Source organism: Genypterus blacodes, unplaced genomic scaffold (genome assembly GCF_046128005.1).
Source record: "Genypterus blacodes isolate CSIRO-AG114 ecotype Tasmania unplaced genomic scaffold, CSIRO-AGI_Gbla_v1 ptg000039l_1, whole genome shotgun sequence".
NCBI classification, from domain to species: Eukaryota; Metazoa; Chordata; class Actinopteri; order Ophidiiformes; family Ophidiidae; genus Genypterus; species Genypterus blacodes.
The window spans coordinates 3,308,738-3,327,513 of NW_027466852.1; the positions used below are offsets into that span (position 1 = coordinate 3,308,738).

General features: G+C 39.5%; 1 protein-coding gene across 1 annotated transcript; it reads left to right on the top strand.

The window, feature by feature from the left end:
- The first annotated feature begins 878 nt into the window (after positions 1-878).
- Positions 879-17,931, top strand: LOC142996918 (uncharacterized). The gene is made up of 51 exons (XM_076148044.1): positions 879-903; positions 1,103-1,540; positions 2,436-2,483; positions 2,578-2,631; positions 2,763-2,810; positions 2,960-3,103; positions 3,518-3,616; positions 3,856-3,921; positions 4,007-4,087; positions 4,319-4,369; positions 4,699-4,857; positions 5,036-5,116; positions 5,212-5,262; positions 5,579-5,707; positions 6,103-6,393; positions 6,529-6,579; positions 6,687-6,713; positions 6,921-6,947; positions 7,027-7,089; positions 7,425-7,529; positions 7,647-7,709; positions 7,825-7,860; positions 7,950-8,003; positions 8,189-8,251; positions 8,618-8,680; positions 8,994-9,060; positions 9,197-9,228; positions 9,323-9,358; positions 9,642-9,677; positions 9,774-9,890; positions 9,978-10,133; positions 10,846-10,905; positions 11,013-11,111; positions 11,212-11,271; positions 11,447-11,473; positions 11,581-11,631; positions 11,769-11,876; positions 12,197-12,244; positions 13,326-13,442; positions 13,532-13,645; positions 13,790-13,882; positions 14,004-14,129; positions 14,212-14,298; positions 14,564-14,698; positions 14,814-14,954; positions 15,123-15,248; positions 15,841-15,990; positions 16,206-16,355; positions 16,668-16,748; positions 17,032-17,076; positions 17,253-17,931. The coding sequence occupies exons 1-51, from the start codon at positions 879-881 to the stop codon at positions 17,297-17,299; spliced, it is 4,626 nt and encodes a 1,541-aa protein (XP_076004159.1). The 3' UTR covers positions 17,300-17,931.
- The last annotated feature ends 845 nt before the right edge of the window (positions 17,932-18,776 follow it).

Sequence of the window (18,776 nt, forward strand, 5' to 3'; positions counted from 1 at the left end):
CATAATGCTTCCTATTAAGTTTTCGTACATTTTCGATCATAGATTGTTCATTTAATAAAAACATATATAATAAAAAAAATGTCTTTCTTTCTTACATTCTTATTTTTGTCCAAACACTTGTATTTGATTGATTCTGTTAATGGTGCATATAGGGACAGAGTCGATGTTCGCAAGGCTATAGAAGAAAACCGAGGCGAAAGACATTTTTTACACCTGTTCACACCTACGTGGTTTGGTCCATTTCAATCAGACTAGGCATCAATTAGTCTCCTTGGCTGTAATGCCACCATTTGACGGGTGTCTTGAGAACAGGGACCCTGAACTGTGTTATATTGACAAAATAACATTGGTTTCCTCATTCTCAAATAGCAGCCAGCTAGCCAAGTCTACTACCACAGTATCATTGTGGTTCTTGTACTTTTCTTTTTACAGTTGTCACAGAAACTACATCAACATCTAGAGTGGCATCACTGACATCATCAAGTAAGTTTGGATACATTTCTGATAGCATTGCTCACATGATTACCCATTAATATTGATTTACAGTCCAATGCTGAAGGCAGCGAACTGTAGGGGAATGTAACTGCCACTAGAGGGTACTACTGTCCAAATACGTAGGCAGATGAAGTTAATTCTCACTTTTATAAGCAAAGAAAGCCATCAATCTACAATTCATTTATCCAGCAGCAGAGGCAACATCTCTATCATCTGACAGAGTCATAAATCAAAGGTATAGATGTGTGTAAGGATTTAACATTATGGACATATAGACATGTTCAGGCACAGTGCCAGACGAGCACACCCTCATTGTGGAATGTTTTCTGTATTTAAAAAACCCCCCAGAAAAGTTCAAGATTGTGTTCAGATTGACTGCCAGTATGGTCTTGCAGTTAAACGTCAATGGTATTCATGGAGGACCATCCTTAGCCCAGCAGGCAGTGCAGTTTAGCTTTGATCAGAGGCTTAATTTGAACAGCTCTACCATAAGAGATGAAATGGAATACCTATAGATACCATATACGATGATGACTGTAATTACTCATATTGACATGTTAAGGTTAAAACCTCCTCTGCCATCCCTCCCTTTCCTTTCCACCTCTAGGTGATGTTATAGGTGGATCGGGTGCTCGAGCTGCGTTAGAAGGCTCTTGCAGTACAAGCAACTCAGTTCTAGTCACTTCCAGCAGCTCCAGGTCCAGTGGATCTGGAACCACTAAGGTCATCACTAATGTAGGGTCTTCCTCACTTGGCTCCTTGGGGGAAGGAAGCTCTGTCACCTCAGCAGGCTATGCAGCAGGGTTTGTGTCATCAGGAAGATCCAGTATGTCCTCAACACAAGTGGCAAGTGGTGTCGGAGAGGGAAGGAGGGAAGGAGGTCTAGGTGGTGTGACTGTGTCCACAGTCACCAAGACCAGCTACAATGCTGGTGGATCAGCGGAGGCAAAAAAGGGGGACTCCTCTTTAGCTGCTTACCCAACTGTTCCACGGGAGAGGAAGAGCATGACCACAGTGACATCACTTCACTCAGAGGTCTTTGATGGTTAGTCAATTCAACAGATTCATGCTGCTCTTCCGGTTGTGTCAGTTTTCAAAGTGGTCGAGTTGAGACTTAATGTTTATTTGCACGTATGAATTGAAGACATTCATAAGAAAGCTCATTATGTGGTGGTGCACAATATGATATATAAACATTACTAAGGATAAAAACAAGGACGAAAAAAGAAATTCCCAAAAGAAGAAAAATTACTGTTCGAGCTCATCATAACTCTTTCTCTCAAAGAAAACACATATAAGGAAAATTGCTGTAACATTAGATTCAGACTTAAACTTTAACATAGAGGCAATACTGACTATTAACTAGAACAGCACTTTTTAGAATTCATACCAACAACAAGCCATAGTTTCTCTTATTCTGATAAAATGTTTTCTTACTTGGGCTGACACATGAGGCTAAACTATTTCTCTGAATTTGACACATCCAAAATAAGTTTAGAACAGACATGATGGATTTGAAAGTGCTGTGCTCATGACAAACAATCGTTAAAAAATAAAATTGTATCCAGATATGGACAGAATTGCACCAATTCAGTCATGAAAAAAGTGTCATGTGTTATTATTGGTATTAATGTATGACAAAACAAAGGCACAAAAACATGGACAACCCCTGCCATAATGTGAGTGGGTCATTTTTGAAAATCCCTGTTTCCGACATGAATTCAGCACCAAAAATGATGGGATCTGCTCTTCCATCAAATTCCAATAAAAAAAACAGTTCAGTTTTCACTTTTTGAGTAATTCTGCAAACAAATTAACATATGCAAGCAAAATATAAGACATAGAAACATAGGGATGCAACGACGGCTTAGAGATCATAGAAAGACTGTCCAAAATAGACTAAAAGATAAGACCAAAACTAATCCAGGCCTTTTTTCCAGAAAGTTCCAGTGGAGGCTCTTCGCCAGAGTACGTTAGGAGGGAATATGGTAACTCTTGCTTCACTCTTGTTTTGTTCCACTCTAACATGTAATGTATACAGAGTCCTTTCTAACTGTCAACATACTGTCATTTTTGTTTTAGGCACAACAAGTGTAGCTTCAAGTTCTGCCACCAGAGGGAGAACTCAGAGCAGAGGTGGGCAGAATATCAGCACATTTACAAAGACAGTGCAAGACACTGCATCTGACCTTTAATTCATGCTGCACTATCATTTATGATACAGCAGGCAATTGAGTTAATCAATGATTTCTCCCCCTCTCCTAAAGAGAGTGAGATCAGAGCTCGGCTGCAGAGTGCTTCACCTACAGCATGCTGTGAGTACTACATGACCATTTATAATCATTAAACAACTTCAAAAATAAAATGCAATTATGAAAAGTATTACAATTCAACTTAAAGTGGAAGTGGGGATAGGAGGGTCAAGCACAGGATATCTGCTGACTGTGTTATGTCTAATCTACAGGGACAGAGCTGGATGACGTGAAGCGTCTGCTGAGAGGAAACCCCTCCAACAACACCAGCCCCCCTCAGTCCCCCAACAACACGCTGCCCATCCCAAAGAAGGCCAGTGTGGACGTTAGGTCCACATCTGAGAGTTTAAGTGCAGGTAGAATCAAACAGGCACCTTTCTTTATTCCTATTAAGGCTTTACTTAAATATTTTTCATATTTGTGTTTAGTGAAGGGCAAAAGCCCCTCTTGTGATAGCCCGGGCCAGTGGTTCTCAAACTGTGTATATACTGTACGTATTGCAGTGGTGGCACTTGAAGGGCCCCATAGTGGTATATCAGGTGAACATTCTTGAAAATGAACCCAACTGCTCAAACTTTGCTCATACCGTTTGTTTTGGATAATGTTCGTTGATTGTTTGGTTTGCTCAGGGGTAGAGGTTATTTGAGAAAGTTTGAGGAAATTAGTCTCGGTTGTTGTCTCGGTTGTCTCTTCTCTTTTTCAAGTTCTTCAGATTTCCTCCAATGATGCGTGTTTTTAACAGCTTATCAAAACTTGTTCTTCTCTTCTAGACCACTATGGCAGCATTTGGCCTGGAGGTGAGAGCAGCAGCTACAGTTTCAACTCAAATCCCAACAACTTGAGCACTACCTCCACGATGTACCAATCAGGTCAGTCATACTGTGGCAGCCCATCACATCTTTGGTTCAACAACTATCAGGCTTCAAAGGTTTTTTTTCAAGGATGTTATGAAATCTTGAAATATACGTGAATAACTTAACCATTCTCATGATTTTATGAACCTTTGAACCTTTGTGTTTGCTTGGCAATTACATTAAACAAAATATGACATGATCTGGACAAAGAGTAAGATGCTGTTCTGTTCTGTTGTGTTTTTTTGCCTGTGCAGGAGTTCAGAACAACCTGTCTCTGAGCTCAGCCACTATGAACAGCAGCCTCTCTGTCGGCAGCATGGGTGAGACTCTTCCTGTTACATTGGGCCCAGTGGGGTTTCATACGCTGACTATGACTATGATTTCAAGTGTTTTTCTGCCTGACAGTTCCAGTCTATGGAGTTCAGAATAACCTGACCAGCAGCTCTACCTCTGCCATGTCTCCCATTGGACTCAATGGACCAATAGGTATGATTGTGTTACACAGAGTACCATGTTCATATCAAGAAAGAAAGAAAGAAAGAAAGAAAGAAAGAAAACCATCCTTGGAATTTTTAATCTGCTAGTATTATCATATCTGCTGCCAGTTTTGACATTCTTGAAAAAATAAGCCCAGAGTTGGCAGTTCTGAGCCTAAGCCAGTTTTGAGCAACAAGAATAAGTACTAGACTAACATGTCTTGTTTTTGTCTCACTACAGTTTATGGTGTACAGAAAAATGTGTCCAGCACTGGAATGAGCACAAGCACAGGTGAGTCATTAGATTGGGCAAATTAAGTAGAGCTGACTGAATACACACATTTATATTGGTGCATTCCTATTGTCATTAGTGAAACAATCATCTACCTCTGGAATATGATAAAGATTCCTCACATACAGCATAATATATGCAATCTCCTGATTCACAGAACATATAGTGATTTGAGAAAGAGAAGGACACATCTTTGTTTGCTTTATTCAGTATTTGTAAACACGGTGTACCGCAGCACATGAGACAGTATCTTATTCATCCTTTACTTTGCCACCTTAGCACTGGATTGTTACTGTTAAGTTTTAATAGTCGTGTTTCAATTCCCTCAGTGTCTCCCAGCAGTCCCAGTTATGATGACACATTATCCAAAGACTTTAAGTTTATGTTGGCGGAGAAGGAGAACGCTCCTGTGAGGAAGGAGTCAGAGCGGCTGGTCATGACCAAAGACACAGGGAAGCAGTTCATGTCTGCACCACCCTCTACCTCTGGTACTACTGAATATACTATTACTACACTTCAACTACTAACAGTTGTGTGCTTCTTTCACCGCTTCATGTGCCTCCTGCTATTGCCACAATCATACTACATGATTGAAATTCTTGAACATTACCAGAATATCTCCCCTGTAGTTCTACTGTCACTGTTCTCTCTCTTTCTGACCCCCAGCCATCTTATCTGAAGACCCATTGAAGAGAGAGAAACAGAAGCAATCTGCTAGCTCAATGGAGGGAGCAACAAATGCTAAATGTATACTTGAAAAAAATACATCATGCTGATTTTACAAATCATGTTAAATTATTGTAAGTGTTTGACATAACAAGCTGCTGTCTTCTTTTCCAAAGCTGCATCTACAAGTGTGAAAGTTTCAACTAAAGACAAAGCTACCTACGCAGGTATTGCATCATGTCAAATGTTATTATTTTTATTTTACTACAGTGTCCCTTAATATGACAAGAGCATATGATCAAATCCTGCCAAAGCTCCAAAACAGAGACCAGTTTGACAAAATGTTGCAACATTGACTGAAAAATATAGAAGATTGAAGTCAAATTAGAAATGTCATTTGTAAATTATTTCCTTCTTAATTTTGGGGCATTAACAAAATATGTCATATGTGCAACTGCAACATAGATAATATGCCTTAATGTACCAGAATGAGTAAAAGAGCAGAGAGAGTAAAAGCTTTATTTTGGCTCTTTGACTTGCCAGAGATTGGCAAGGACGAGCCTGGCTGGATATCTGGCTTCTGCTCCTGCTGCAGCTGGTGGAAATGGCTGCTGGGCCTCCTACTCCTGCTCCTCCTGCTCCTGGGCCTCCTGTTTGGACTCATTGCTTTGGGTATGAGACTAATAAGGCCTGTGAATTCTTCAGAAATGTGTTATTCACCTTCATAAAGTCTGCATCAACTGTTCATATGTCCAGCACTTTAACAAGAGGAGTCTGGCCAACACAGCAGTTAGCTCTTGAACTTGATTTGAATGAATGCGTTTCATAATGTGTGATTATACACTAAAACATTAAGGTCCTATTTGGAGTAAGCTTTAATCAAACGTTTAAAGTAAAAGTACATTTGTGATGAAAGTTGCAAATGAAATTATAACATTTATGGAAATTCATGTATTGTGACAAACTGCTCTAAAAATGGTTTGATATAAAGTAGTTCTAATGTTGTTGTTGTTGCAGGACAGATTAGGAAATGGCCCAACCTGTTAATCTTGTTTCTCACATAACAGGTGAACAAGTGAAACGTCTGAAAAATCGTGTGGAGGCCCTTGAAGCTCTTACGGGGACGGCATCAGCCAGGTCGAGCCGCTACTCCGCATCTTCTGCTGTTAACATCGTCGACCCGCTAGATTCAACATACATTGAGAGAAGTTCCTCTGGTTCTACCCTGACCCGCTCCGATAACGGGATCAACCTGGGAGCATCTGGACCAGGAAGTGTTCCAGGACAGGATGGCGCTGCTCTGCAGAGAGCCGTGCAACAGCTGGTCAAGTCTGAACTCCACTCTGATTCTGTTAGAGGTACTGAATACCTCACTGTGATTGATTATCTGCAAATGTGTTCAGCAGTATCCTGCCAATAAGTTCATCATGTAATTACTAAGAAATAAGTCAGCCTGAAAGTGATGAATTCTTATTGTTTTGTTTATGTTTTAGATATACTTGCACACTCATTGAAAGGGGCAAAGGGAGAGCCAGGACCCAAAGGTATGGTCATATGATAATAAACATGAAATTATTCTTGCTGTCATTACTGAAAACAAATTGAGATTATTTTGTTAGTATCCATCATTAGTCTACTTGTTTCTTTACAGGTGATTCAGGGCCACTGGGACCAAAAGGTGAAGAATCCCCACAACTTTATGTCCCAATGTGTTATATGTGTGTACTGATGTTCAATCGAGACAGACCTTTGGTCATTTAAATGAATCATGTTGCTGTTGTGCCACATATATCTGTAACAATAACTATAACTGAATGTGGAGCTGATACATGCAGAGCAAAAAGATGACCTTTTTAATCAACTCCTGAAACCTTTTGTTTTGTAGGTGATAATGGTTTCCCTGGGCAACCAGGTAAGACTCAGAATGATTGTTCTTGTAATGAAAATTATTTTAGTTTATTACAATTATTATAGACTCCTCATATGTGTAGGTCCTCCAGGGCAGATGGGTCACCCAGGATTAGATGGACCGAGAGGACCAAAGGGAAATGCAGGTAATGTTCCGTTTCATTAGTTATTTAGTTGGTTAGTTACATGTAGTAGAACTATGTAGTATTCCATGTAGTAAACCCGAATAGAACAATTTGTATTGGAGCTTTCTGTAGCAATCCCTCTAAGGGGCTTCAGGGTTTAAATTGCTGAGGTTTTCTAAAATTATACTTTCTTATGCAGGAGAATTTTTTTGTCTATTGGATTGTCTAAGTGAAGTAAATAAAGCTTAGCTGGCTAACTTAATTTTACTGAAGAAAGAGAGAAGATTACAACAAAAGTAAAAAGAAAGAATGTTTATCTTTATCTCTAATTGAATCTCCTCTCCTTCTCTGAACAGGTGAACCTGGCACCGAAGGCCAACCAGGCCAGAGGGGTCGGGAGGGACAAATGGGTCCCCGTGGAGAGGCTGGACAACCTGGGTTTGGAGAGAAAGGAGACAAAGGTAAAAATGTGTTTACAGTTTTATTTGGAAACCACATTTCAAAGTCTAGTTATATATACGGTTGAAAGTTATGCCTTGAGGTTTTTTTCTGTTTGAAATGTTACTTGGATTTAACAGGATCTGCAGGTGAACCAGGACAATCTGGCCTCCCTGGCTTGGTAGGACCAATGGGACCAAAAGGTAAAGATCAATGGTCACAATGGAATTTAGGCTTGATTGATACCATGGATTAACAGGATTTACAGGTTTACAGAATGAATATCAACTGACAAGAGGTTTCATTTGTATTGATTAGGTGGAATGGGAGAACAGGGTGCCTCAGGCAACCCAGGTAAACAATGTATCACTTTAATGTCATATTTCTTCTATTTGTTATTGATTACCATTTGTGTACTAAATCTGGTCATACATTGTCTGCAGGCCTTCCTGGCCCACAAGGATTCAAAGGTGAAGCAGGGGCTCCAGGATCAAAAGGTACATAGGGGTCATTTCTGCTAACTTACAGTTTTGCAAGTATCTTAAATGCAATAAATATGGCCACACATAGTTATGGGAATCTTGAATGGTTAAAAAAGCGCCATGGAAGATCATTCAAAGAGCAATGAACAATTATGAGAAACTGTCTCACTGTCACACCATTGATATTGTTCATAATGCAGGTAATCAAGGAATACCAGGGGCCCAAGGAGATAGAGGGGAAAGAGGATCGCAGGGACCAGCAGGTATGTCCCACCATACCATGTAATAACAAACAGCAGCTAAGTTCTGTCTAAATCAAGTCTTTCCTGTTAAAGTTAAAAACCATTGTACCTGCATAATCCGGTCAACGTGCACAGGGTTTTACCCACTGCACAGTGAAAGGCAATTGGATGAACAGAGTCCTCCTGGTGAACTCAGAAAAGTGGATAAAATCTATTAAAACAAACCATTACATCCATTGTAAAGTGAAATTGGTAGTATTTTTTGTTTTATGTCGGTATACAACAGTTTATCTGTTGGCACTGGCCTGAAGCTGGTCACTCAATACAAAGTGGTCAAAGATTATTAAAGAAATGTATAATTAGTCGCTGCTGTCTTTGCTGTTAAAGGTGAACCAGGCCGAGCTGGACCGCAAGGCCCCTCTGGACCAAAAGGAGCTAAAGGCATTTCAGGTGAGCTTCACACAGGTCGCATAAGACAACAATAAGAATCAACAACAATAATCATGATTCCACTGATAGTATATCAGAAGAGGTGAGAGATACACCTATTATCTGAGTACTATAAATGACATGGAAAGAGATCAATATACTGTCACCATGAAAAAAACATGAAAAAAACGAAATTAAATTAAATGAAATACTAAATAGTTAGCACATAGATGGCATGCAGCTTTACAGTAATGGTACAATCCCTGTAACCATGTACCATTCTGCTCTAGCTGTCTAAGAAAAGATCACAGATTAATCTTTGTGTAAACTGTAGGTGATCAGGGTTCTGTGGGGTTGCCTGGTATGCGAGGAACACCTGGAATTCCTGGAGATGCAGGTACCAATACACGCTCATGACCTTCATTACCTCACAGTGTCCCGTTCAATAATCAGTTGTGTGTCTCATGTGTTGCATGGGTTTCAGATAGATTTGGTCATTGATTCTCAACTTATACCAATTTACACTATGTTTTTTTTCCCAGGCAACCCTGGAATTCAAGGTCCCCCAGGTATAATTTATGTGGTTTTCACTGACAGTTACTGTAATCTGCATGTAAATTCAAGTTTGTAATTTATTACCTTTCATGTCACCCATTGCCGCAGGTATCGCTGGAAACCCAGGCCTGCCTGGTACTAGAGGTAATGGCTTAACTCATAAAAGCTTTTGCAATAGGCTTTGGGTTAGACATATTTCATATTTAAACTCTCACACACACTGATCAAAACATGCACACACATGACTGAAACCTGTATGCATAGTTCAAATATATCAATAGTTTAAATGAGTGCGACCTTTGTATGCATATGTTGGTGCGCAACAAGACATACCAATCAAACTACTCTGAGAATGGTGAACTGATATATCAATCAATTTATATTGCCATGTTTCATCATGCAGTCGTTACTGACCATTGTGTTACAGGTGAACCAGGAGCACCTGGTAAAGTCATCGGTGCAAGTAAGGCCGGCAGTAGTAATTGTACACTGACATTAAGTATCCAACAAAATCCTTATATGTTATAAACTATAACAAACATTGTCATTTTGTATGTAGTTGGGTCTGAAACTATAGGAATACCTGGACCCCCAGGACCTGCAGGACCTCCAGGCCCTGCCGGACCTCCTGGTTTGTCTGGTCCCATTGGCCCTGCTGGTGTCCCAGGACCACATGGTAAATCCATATTCCTCCTCTATGGTTTAAGCATCTGAAAATTGATGAAGCTTCTTGAAATAGGTTTATGGTGATATTGTGATTTAGGTCCCAAGGGGGAACAAGGAGATCAAGGAGCCAAAGGAGGAAAAGGAGAAAAGGGTGAAAGAGGAGACGTGGGAGAGAGAGGAGAGAGAGGAAAACCTGGCGAGCCAGGCACCAACCTCCCAGATTCAAAAATAAGTGGTTCCTCCCCAGGACTCAGTGAGTGTCTCTCTTTCAACACAGTGGCATTTTTAACCTTCCCTTACCTGAACTGTTAATGTTGGTGGAAAACCAGGCATCCATCAACCATCAAATCAATGGATCAAGATGTTATCCATTTCACTGAAGAGTTTAAGTTTTGTATTAGCCTCCAGCCCTGACAAAAGCATTTTTAACTAATTTACATTCATAAAGGATACGCTATGACTTATTGTAGCATTTGTAGACATCTTCCTCTGGTGGCATTCTTTCTGTTTTCCCCATGAAATATAGAGGTAATAGCATTTTGTTGAACTATATTCAGAAAAATTTGTCTCCTCTTCTGTTGTACTGTACTCTCTGTGCTCCTGGTCGTTGTGAAAATGCAAGCGATGTCTGCAACATTCCTGACGAATTTGTGTTTCCATCTACAGTTACTTTCTACAGAACTGATGATCTAAAACAGAACATTTTGTGAACATTTGTTACATACTGATCATTTCCATTTCCATCATCTGCATCGACAAACATTTTGACGCATTTTAACTATTTAGCTTCGATAGTAACCTAGTTGCTTATGGTAGCATTCAGAGGTGGGGGTGATATAATCTCCTCAGATTTAAACAGACTTTTCACAAAGTACTACTACAACAACATAGAATTCATCATAGCTTTTAAAAATGTACAACTAATAACTGTTGGTCTTTTCTATTTCTAACAAAAATCTCCTCAGTTGCTGGACCACCAGGACCTCCAGGTCCTCCGGGAGAATCTGGTTTTCAGGGTGTTCCAGGTAGTTAGTTGACATTCATTCAATGTATTTTACCTGCCAAAGCCATTTGTATCAAATATCATTTTAGTCCACTTACCTTTTTCAATGCATTTGTCACTCTTGTGTAGGTGAGACTAGAGTAGGTCCTCCAGGACGCAGAGGTCCAGCCGGAGTGCCTGGATCTCAAGGTCCGAGGGGAGAACCTGGCAGCTTTGTTCCTACTTCTGGTGGGTTTCAGATGAGGAAATGTCATAGAGAGAATTGCAAACATGCCACTTTTACTGTCTCCACTTGTCATGCTAATACATATTCCCCGTCATGATGTAGAAAGCTTCTTTGCTGGACCACCAGGCCCTGCAGGACCCCCTGGTCCAAATGGCTCACCAGGTTGGTTACATATCCTCAAGCTACATTTTTGAAATTGCCCTTTCTGGTTGAGAAGTGGTCATATTATAGGCCCTGCATAAAAACAAATGTTTTATATCAATAGTTTGGGTCATAATTTAAAATGTTTGACAACCTTGGATTTTTTTAACAATCTATAATCACTGATCCTACCTAGGTGACCAAGGAACACAAGGGTACCAAGGTGAGAAGATAAATAAAGTATCATTAGCAACATGACTTTCAAATTTGTAGTGTCTGAAAAAACTATATTTAAAGTTGAAATGATAATGTGCCTTATGACTGTCTTAGGTGAACCCGGTCAACCAGGTCTTCCAGGAAGTCCAGGGGACCAAGGTGTTGGTATGAACATAACTAATGAATAAGATGGATTTTAATTTATGTTCTGAAATTTTTCTTTCCCCGCCTGATTTATATACTTCACATACACACTGTTTATGGTGATCCTATGTGATTGTAGCACTTCCTTTGTATCTCAGGTTACCCAGGTCAGCCAGGACTTCCGGGACTTCAGGGACCAGAAGGATCCAGTGGCCCTCAGGGGCCTCCTGGCTCACAAGGCCCAGAAGGGCTACAAGGACCCCAAGGTATACTCATTCAAGTGTTTTCTCCTTGTTACAGTTGTTTTGTTCATGTGTTACAGGTGAATTAGTGAATATACCAAGACCAAGGGCCTTTTTATGCTTTACTCTGGATGTCTGTGAAGGTTCTCAGTCATCCAGGTCATGGTATCCAAGCAAAGTTGATATTATGCAACTGGACTTAGTAACTAGTAGCTAGTAAAGGCGTTTCACCTCTCAACCGAAAGGATAAGATGCTTTCTATAACTTAACTTCTATAATATTTCAAAGAATTTAATTTAGAGATATTAACACATTGTTTTATACTAATTGCATGTTAAATGTAGGTGAAGCAGGACTACCTGGTTCCCCTGGAATCCCTGGAGTCTCCCTGGGTAAGACAAACCTATTTCAATTTGAACTTGCATCGTGAGGTTTATGTACTCTGATGTCATGTACTAAGATGTATGATTTAAGTGGTCAATTAACTTTGTTAGTAATGACTTAAGATATCTGCTTCAACACTTCTCTTAACTGTAACATATAATTTTAGACATATGAAGTGTCACCTAATGAAAGGTTGGTTGCAGTCCCTTTGAGGTCAAAGAACGATTTAGGATGTTTTGGATCCACTGCAAATTTTTGTTTATCCGTCATTCCACCTTTGGCAAAACTGAGGCACCTGTGAAGACATCTATAAAAACACTTTAGTCATCAAATCTACTATAAATTGTGACCTCTAGGGGACATTAAAACTCAAAAACAAATTCACCCGAATTAAGTGTTCATGTACAACTGCATTGTTGCTGCAATGCAGTTACCAAGATAACTCAAAAGGTCATTGATAGATCTTTGTGTAGAGGTTGGTCATGGTATAAGGAACATTCTGGCTGTCTGTAGGCTGATCCAAATAATATTTTATTGTTTTTTTTAGACCATAGACAACAATTTAGCCTAGTCACCTGCTGTTAAACGTAGGTTACAACGAGACGATAGCAGAGACTGAGGACAGAATTGCCACTCTTCAAACCAAACACTTACTACTACTGGATCTAGATCTGGATCAGGTGATCAGAAATACATTTTCAGATTGCAGCTATATTTGTGCCTTGATGGTGCCTAGTAGAGCTAAAAATATGCAACTATCATGTCATCTCGTTGCAATCGTGCTGATTCTGTATAGTTTTCATGCATCTTCAATTTCCAGTAATATCTCCTAAACTAATGAATGCTACTAATTCAAATGACTGTGGGTTGGATTTTAAAGCTTCTATGTGTTTTCTTTTTGCAAATGTACTCCAAATCAGTGGCCTACAAAGCCTACAGAAACAAAACACTGTGAACATTCTTGAGGTGTTACCTTTCTTGCACCTAAAAGATGGGCAGAAAAGTGTTTGGCCCACAGTTTTATGGCACCAGAAATAAACACATCTATTTGTTCCTAAACCAATCAAAGGCCTTCTGTTCTAATACCAGGTGGTTCATCAAGATCTGGTCCCCCAGGCCAACCAGGACCACCTGGTGCACCAGGAAGAGATGGAACTGAGTCTGGATCAGTTGACATTGGGCCATACATTGCAGATTACCTGCAGCGTAAGTTGTAATGGCACATATTTATTGACAACTTTAATGACATCAATTGTTCTGTAACTTGAATTATGATACAAAGTCTTGATGTATAGGCGGCGGCATCGGGCAGCAGTTGGTTGGGCCTCCTGGTCCTCCAGGACCCCCAGGTCCTCCAGCGGAGGAGTCACTGGATGATGCAGCCAACCGAGTTATTGCTTACTTTCAAAGTCAGACCATTTAAAAAACTATATTACAGGAGTGTTACATGTAGTTTTTACAATTCAAAGCAATATTTGCCTCCCTAACTCTGTGAAAACTAATAATGATATCAATATTAATATTAATGAAATATTCACCGTTTGTCTGTCCAGATGGAGGGTATTCTTCTGGAACTCCTGGTCCCCCTGGTCCTCCAGGTCCACCTGGCTCTGTCTCTGTTAATGATGTCATAAGCATTTTACAACGTAAGGCTAATTTGATATAAGTTAATAAGAATTTGAAATAAATGGCCGTAATTGAAGTGGCTAAAATTCAATATCTGTACCATACAAGCATGAATTCACAACAACAACTATTTGTGTCCAGAAGACAATGTGCAGAGATTTGTTGCGGGTCCTCAAGGCCCACCAGGACCTCCTGGTGCACCGGGCCAGGACACCTATGGAAGTTACACCTATGAGATGGCTGAACGTGTACTGAGTCTCGTGAAGGGTGGGTGCTACTGGGGATCCAAGTTACCTCACAACAAAATGAGAACAGAATTTGATTAGCTGTGGTTTCTGTGTGCTACCAGAGAGGGGTCTAGATGGTGCCCCTGGGCCCCCTGGACCTCCAGGGCCTCCAGGCTTTCCTGGAAACTTCAATGGTGACGTAGCATCAGGTAAGAGGCCAAGATTTTAGGCCACAGTACATATTGGTAACAGCTTTTGCCTGTAGTCAGTCCCTCCAGCTTTTCACAAATCTGCTATCACAGAATTTGCCACATTTTTGTGCAATGCTGCATTTATTTCATTACTACCACATAATTTACAAAGATTATCAAAATGAAATTAACGTTAATGTGTTCATCTTTACATGTATGTGTTTCAAAGTCATCTTCAGCATTTCTATTCTAATACGTGTACATGTCTATTGTTCAACTACAGTTGCGTATCAAGGATTTGTTGGTCCTCAAGGTCCCGCTGGTCCCCCAGGACCACAAGGATCACCTGGGCCACCAGGACTAGGTGGTTATGTTGCTTCAGGACCGAGATTTGAAGACATCCGTGACTACATGCAGAGTGAGTATGATCATTACATTTCATAAAGACATTTCATCATGTCTTTTATAATGAATGGGGGTTCAGTTTGTGACCTTTATGGTCTAAGATTAACCTTTCAATTTATTTGCATTAGATGTTGGCTTCACAGGCCCTCCAGGTCCCCCTGGTCCCCCTGGACCTGAGGGCCCCCCTGGTCCCATTCGAGGACTGGCTTCCTATGCTGAGAATGTCAACAGAGAGATACTCAAGACAGAGCTACAAGACTACATCAGGGGTGAGTTTAAAAAATATTGTCACCTAAACACATGACTCAGCTGTGCTTGTTATGTAAGCAGGAGCGCCAGAAGGTGGGGGTTTCATATGTTCAAAAGCAATCTTCATGAATGCAACAGTCATGTAAACGCCTGTCACTCAATCCATTACTCTTATGATTTGTTGATAGGTGACAGAGGAAGTATGTTTGGCCTTCCTGGTCCAGCTGGAGCCCCAGGACCCAAGGGAGAACCAGGTGTGCCTGACAGCAGAGACTACTCCAATTTGGCTGTCAGAGTGACTGATTACATCAAATGTAGGTGGTATCAAAGCTTTCACAGTCCATTTTCATGATAATGATGATAATGGTGAATGCAATACAGTGTTGTCTGTCAGTGCTGTCACACCTTTAATGTCCACTGGACTCGGTTCCATGCACCGCGTGCTGTTCACTGATTGTACATAATGTAGATATGTGATGGTAACTTATACATACTGAGGCAAAGATACAATATACACAGATATAATATACACAGTTATTACTTCTACATACTTTCAGGTCCATTGTAGGCAAAGCTACATTGCTTTGTCCACAAAAAAAATCAACCTCCCTTATCCAATATCAATGTAACAAACATATATGCAACTGTTTGTTGATTTATTTGTCTGGGAGACATTTCTATTCAGTGATTTGTCAGTGCTGTCATGTCATGTTGCTGTCAATGAGATATTTTATTTAAATTACTTTTCACATAAACATAAACTAATCCTTCAGACTGAATCTTATTATATTTTTATTAGGTTTTTAAGTTTTATATAATTATATTAATCAAAACTCTACTGCAAACTGTTCAATTCACTAAAAGTTGAGGAATTGACACTCAATTCTCTGCCCTTGTCTTTCCCAGCCAATGGTCTGTTGCGTGACTTTGTGAGGGACAACCATGAGCGTGCTGACCAAGGACCCCCAGGACCACCAGGTCCTCCAGGCCCCTCTGCATACACACGATGGTCTGGCTCAAATGGCAACATGACAGATTTGGTGGAATACATCAGATGTAAGCAATATTTCTAAGATTTGTAAGAATCAGCTCAGTCAGGATCAGCTGATTGTGCAGCTGTTGTGATCTCAGCGCTAAGTCTGAAATTCTGCAATGCTCCATTGTGCGATGTATCAAACACATATTCAACTGCTCAAAAGTTTATGTACATATTTATTTGTCTGAGACTGATTTGTCTTTAGTGATGTGTCAGTGCTGTCACTCCTTTGCAGCCCGTGGTGTGCTGCATGACATTGTGAGAGAGTACAAAGATCGATTCTTCCCTGGACCCCCGGGCCCACCAGGCCCCCAAGGCTATCCGGGACACAGCAGATTGTTTGGTTCTGATGCAAACGTCACAGATTTGGTGGAATACATAAAAAGTAAATAGAATGTATCAGTGAATATGTTACCTTGTCATGGCACATATTTAATAATTCATTATTTCTTGTTGACAGTGCTAGAAATGTGTATTTTCCTTTGCTTTGTACTGACGCTTGTTATTTCCGTTTACATTTAGTTGTTTGGCAAACAGACTGTACAGTTTCGGGAGATCAGAAGATCAGCATGCCTAATTAATATTTTTGCCTAAGTAGGAGTTTAAATACAGGATGACGTATCTTCATACAAGATAGAACAATGAGTTCAGGGGTGCATCGCTTAAGTTCAATAATGACTGAATTCATCCTCAACAGCTCATGGAGCCATTGTTGGGGCACCTGGAAGACCAGGACAAAAAGGGGACAAGGGATTGCCTGGTCCAAAAGGAGAGAGAGGTACATGTGAAAATCTAAAGATAAAAAAGTATACTTTTAGAAATGGTAGAACGTGACAATGCTTCACATTTAATGGCACAATTATGTTTGGTCTGATATGGAAACCAATTTTTTCTGGATAGTTCTTTACAACTTCAAAGCTATTTTACATTCTAATGAGGATTTATATCTCAGCTAACTACTTTTATGTTGAACTGTTGCTTCAGTGCTTTTTCATACTAATATTTTTTAAAATAAGAATTAAAGTTTTTATTTCAGCTCAGTGCTTAATGTTTTGACACAGGTGAACAAGGATTTCCTGGCCCTGAAGGACAAAGGGGGCAAAAGGGTGAGCTGAGCATCTTTCAGACCTCATATTTCAGCCATTTAATATGAAAACAATGATTGTACAATTTTAATATGCAGCAACATTTCATCCAACCAAGTAAAACTCCATAAACATTTGCAAATGTACTTTAGTAAGCAGGGCTGTCACTTAATGAATCCCTGTGTTGTGTTTTCCAGGAGAATACACATTCGTGACTCGAAGGAGGAGGAATGTTGTGAACTGAGAGCCTGATCTTGAATATACATTCTATGCACCTTCAAAAGGAAAACAGGTGGAAAAATTATATTTCCGAAGCAGTGGAGGCTTTTAATCAGCTTAACTAGCTTTATTAAGTTACACAAGACTGTGTTTTTTGTAACCATGACAAAATGCAACTGTTGTGTTAAGTTGTTAAATCAGGTACCATTAAGTTGAAATTGCTGGTTTGAGGATGAACTGTCCTTGAGGGGGATTTTTCACTGGGATGATTTAATTTCATATGGGATTTAATGAAGTGTTTCTTTATACATGAGTGGACAATCACATTATACAGCAACTATGTTTTCTGTCTTTATCGTTGACGTGTAATTATCTATGCCAAAGAGGTTATATTTTGTCTGGAGATTGCCTTTTTGATTGTTTTTCTTAGCAAGATTTGTTGAAAAGAGCCCATCTGAAACAAGGAATGATGTCTGACTGGCATATTTATGCCAACTTGGTCTGGACAATTACTTGGGTCTGCCGGACTGAGAGAGGGGACATGCAACAACCACTTACATGTAGCTGATGATATTGCAATCTAATGTTTTAGCATAAGTAAATACGCCAATTCCATGTAGATCACATAGATAAGATTGTTGTATCCCAGCTGTTATATTTTGCAGGTTCCTCTGTTTAAGTAATTAAATGATGTTTTTCTATGATTATTATTGTTATATTGTTGTTTCTTTCTCTCTAGGCCAGAATAGATTTTGACAACACACATTTTGCATGAGCTTGTTCTGCCTTGGCAGAGGTATGCATTCCAATGAGTGGTGTAATACTTGCATTCCTCATTGGAATCAAATCAACACACTAAATTGTAAAACAGAGAAATGTTTATTTACAGGAAAATGAAAATCTACATTACAGTCATTCTAAAAACTATACATTCATCTTTAGAAAATGCAATATGATTTTGAGTATGATGGACATGAATTATGGAGATTCTTCAGCTAGGATTCAGAATTCAATTTTAGTTTTTAGAAATTTAGCAAACAGAACAAGAACTCAGGAGTTACTGTGATCATACATTTGAGAATTTGAAAAAATCAACAAAGTGTGGAGACAACTTTCCAAATAAATAGCTAATGAGGAATAATCTTCATTCAGTAACAAAGTGCACAGCACTCCTTCATTGTTTTGTTTGTACATATCTCCATTATTAAATACCTTAGTGCCTGTTGCTTTCAGTATCTAATTGTAAATTATAAAATGAACCAATTAGTAATCAGATGACCTAAACCAGTCAGGTCCATTTTTGGAATACGTCTGTGTTTAAATGTGCATCAAATATTACAATGCATCAAACTTATAAATAACACCTGCTTGAATTCTGTTGTTTCTGTAAATACAGATTTAATAACATCCACTAGACAAAGTAACACAGGAATATGTATATGTCTGTTCATACAGTAATAGAAAAGACTATTAAATCGACAACACAATGGGTACACGGTATA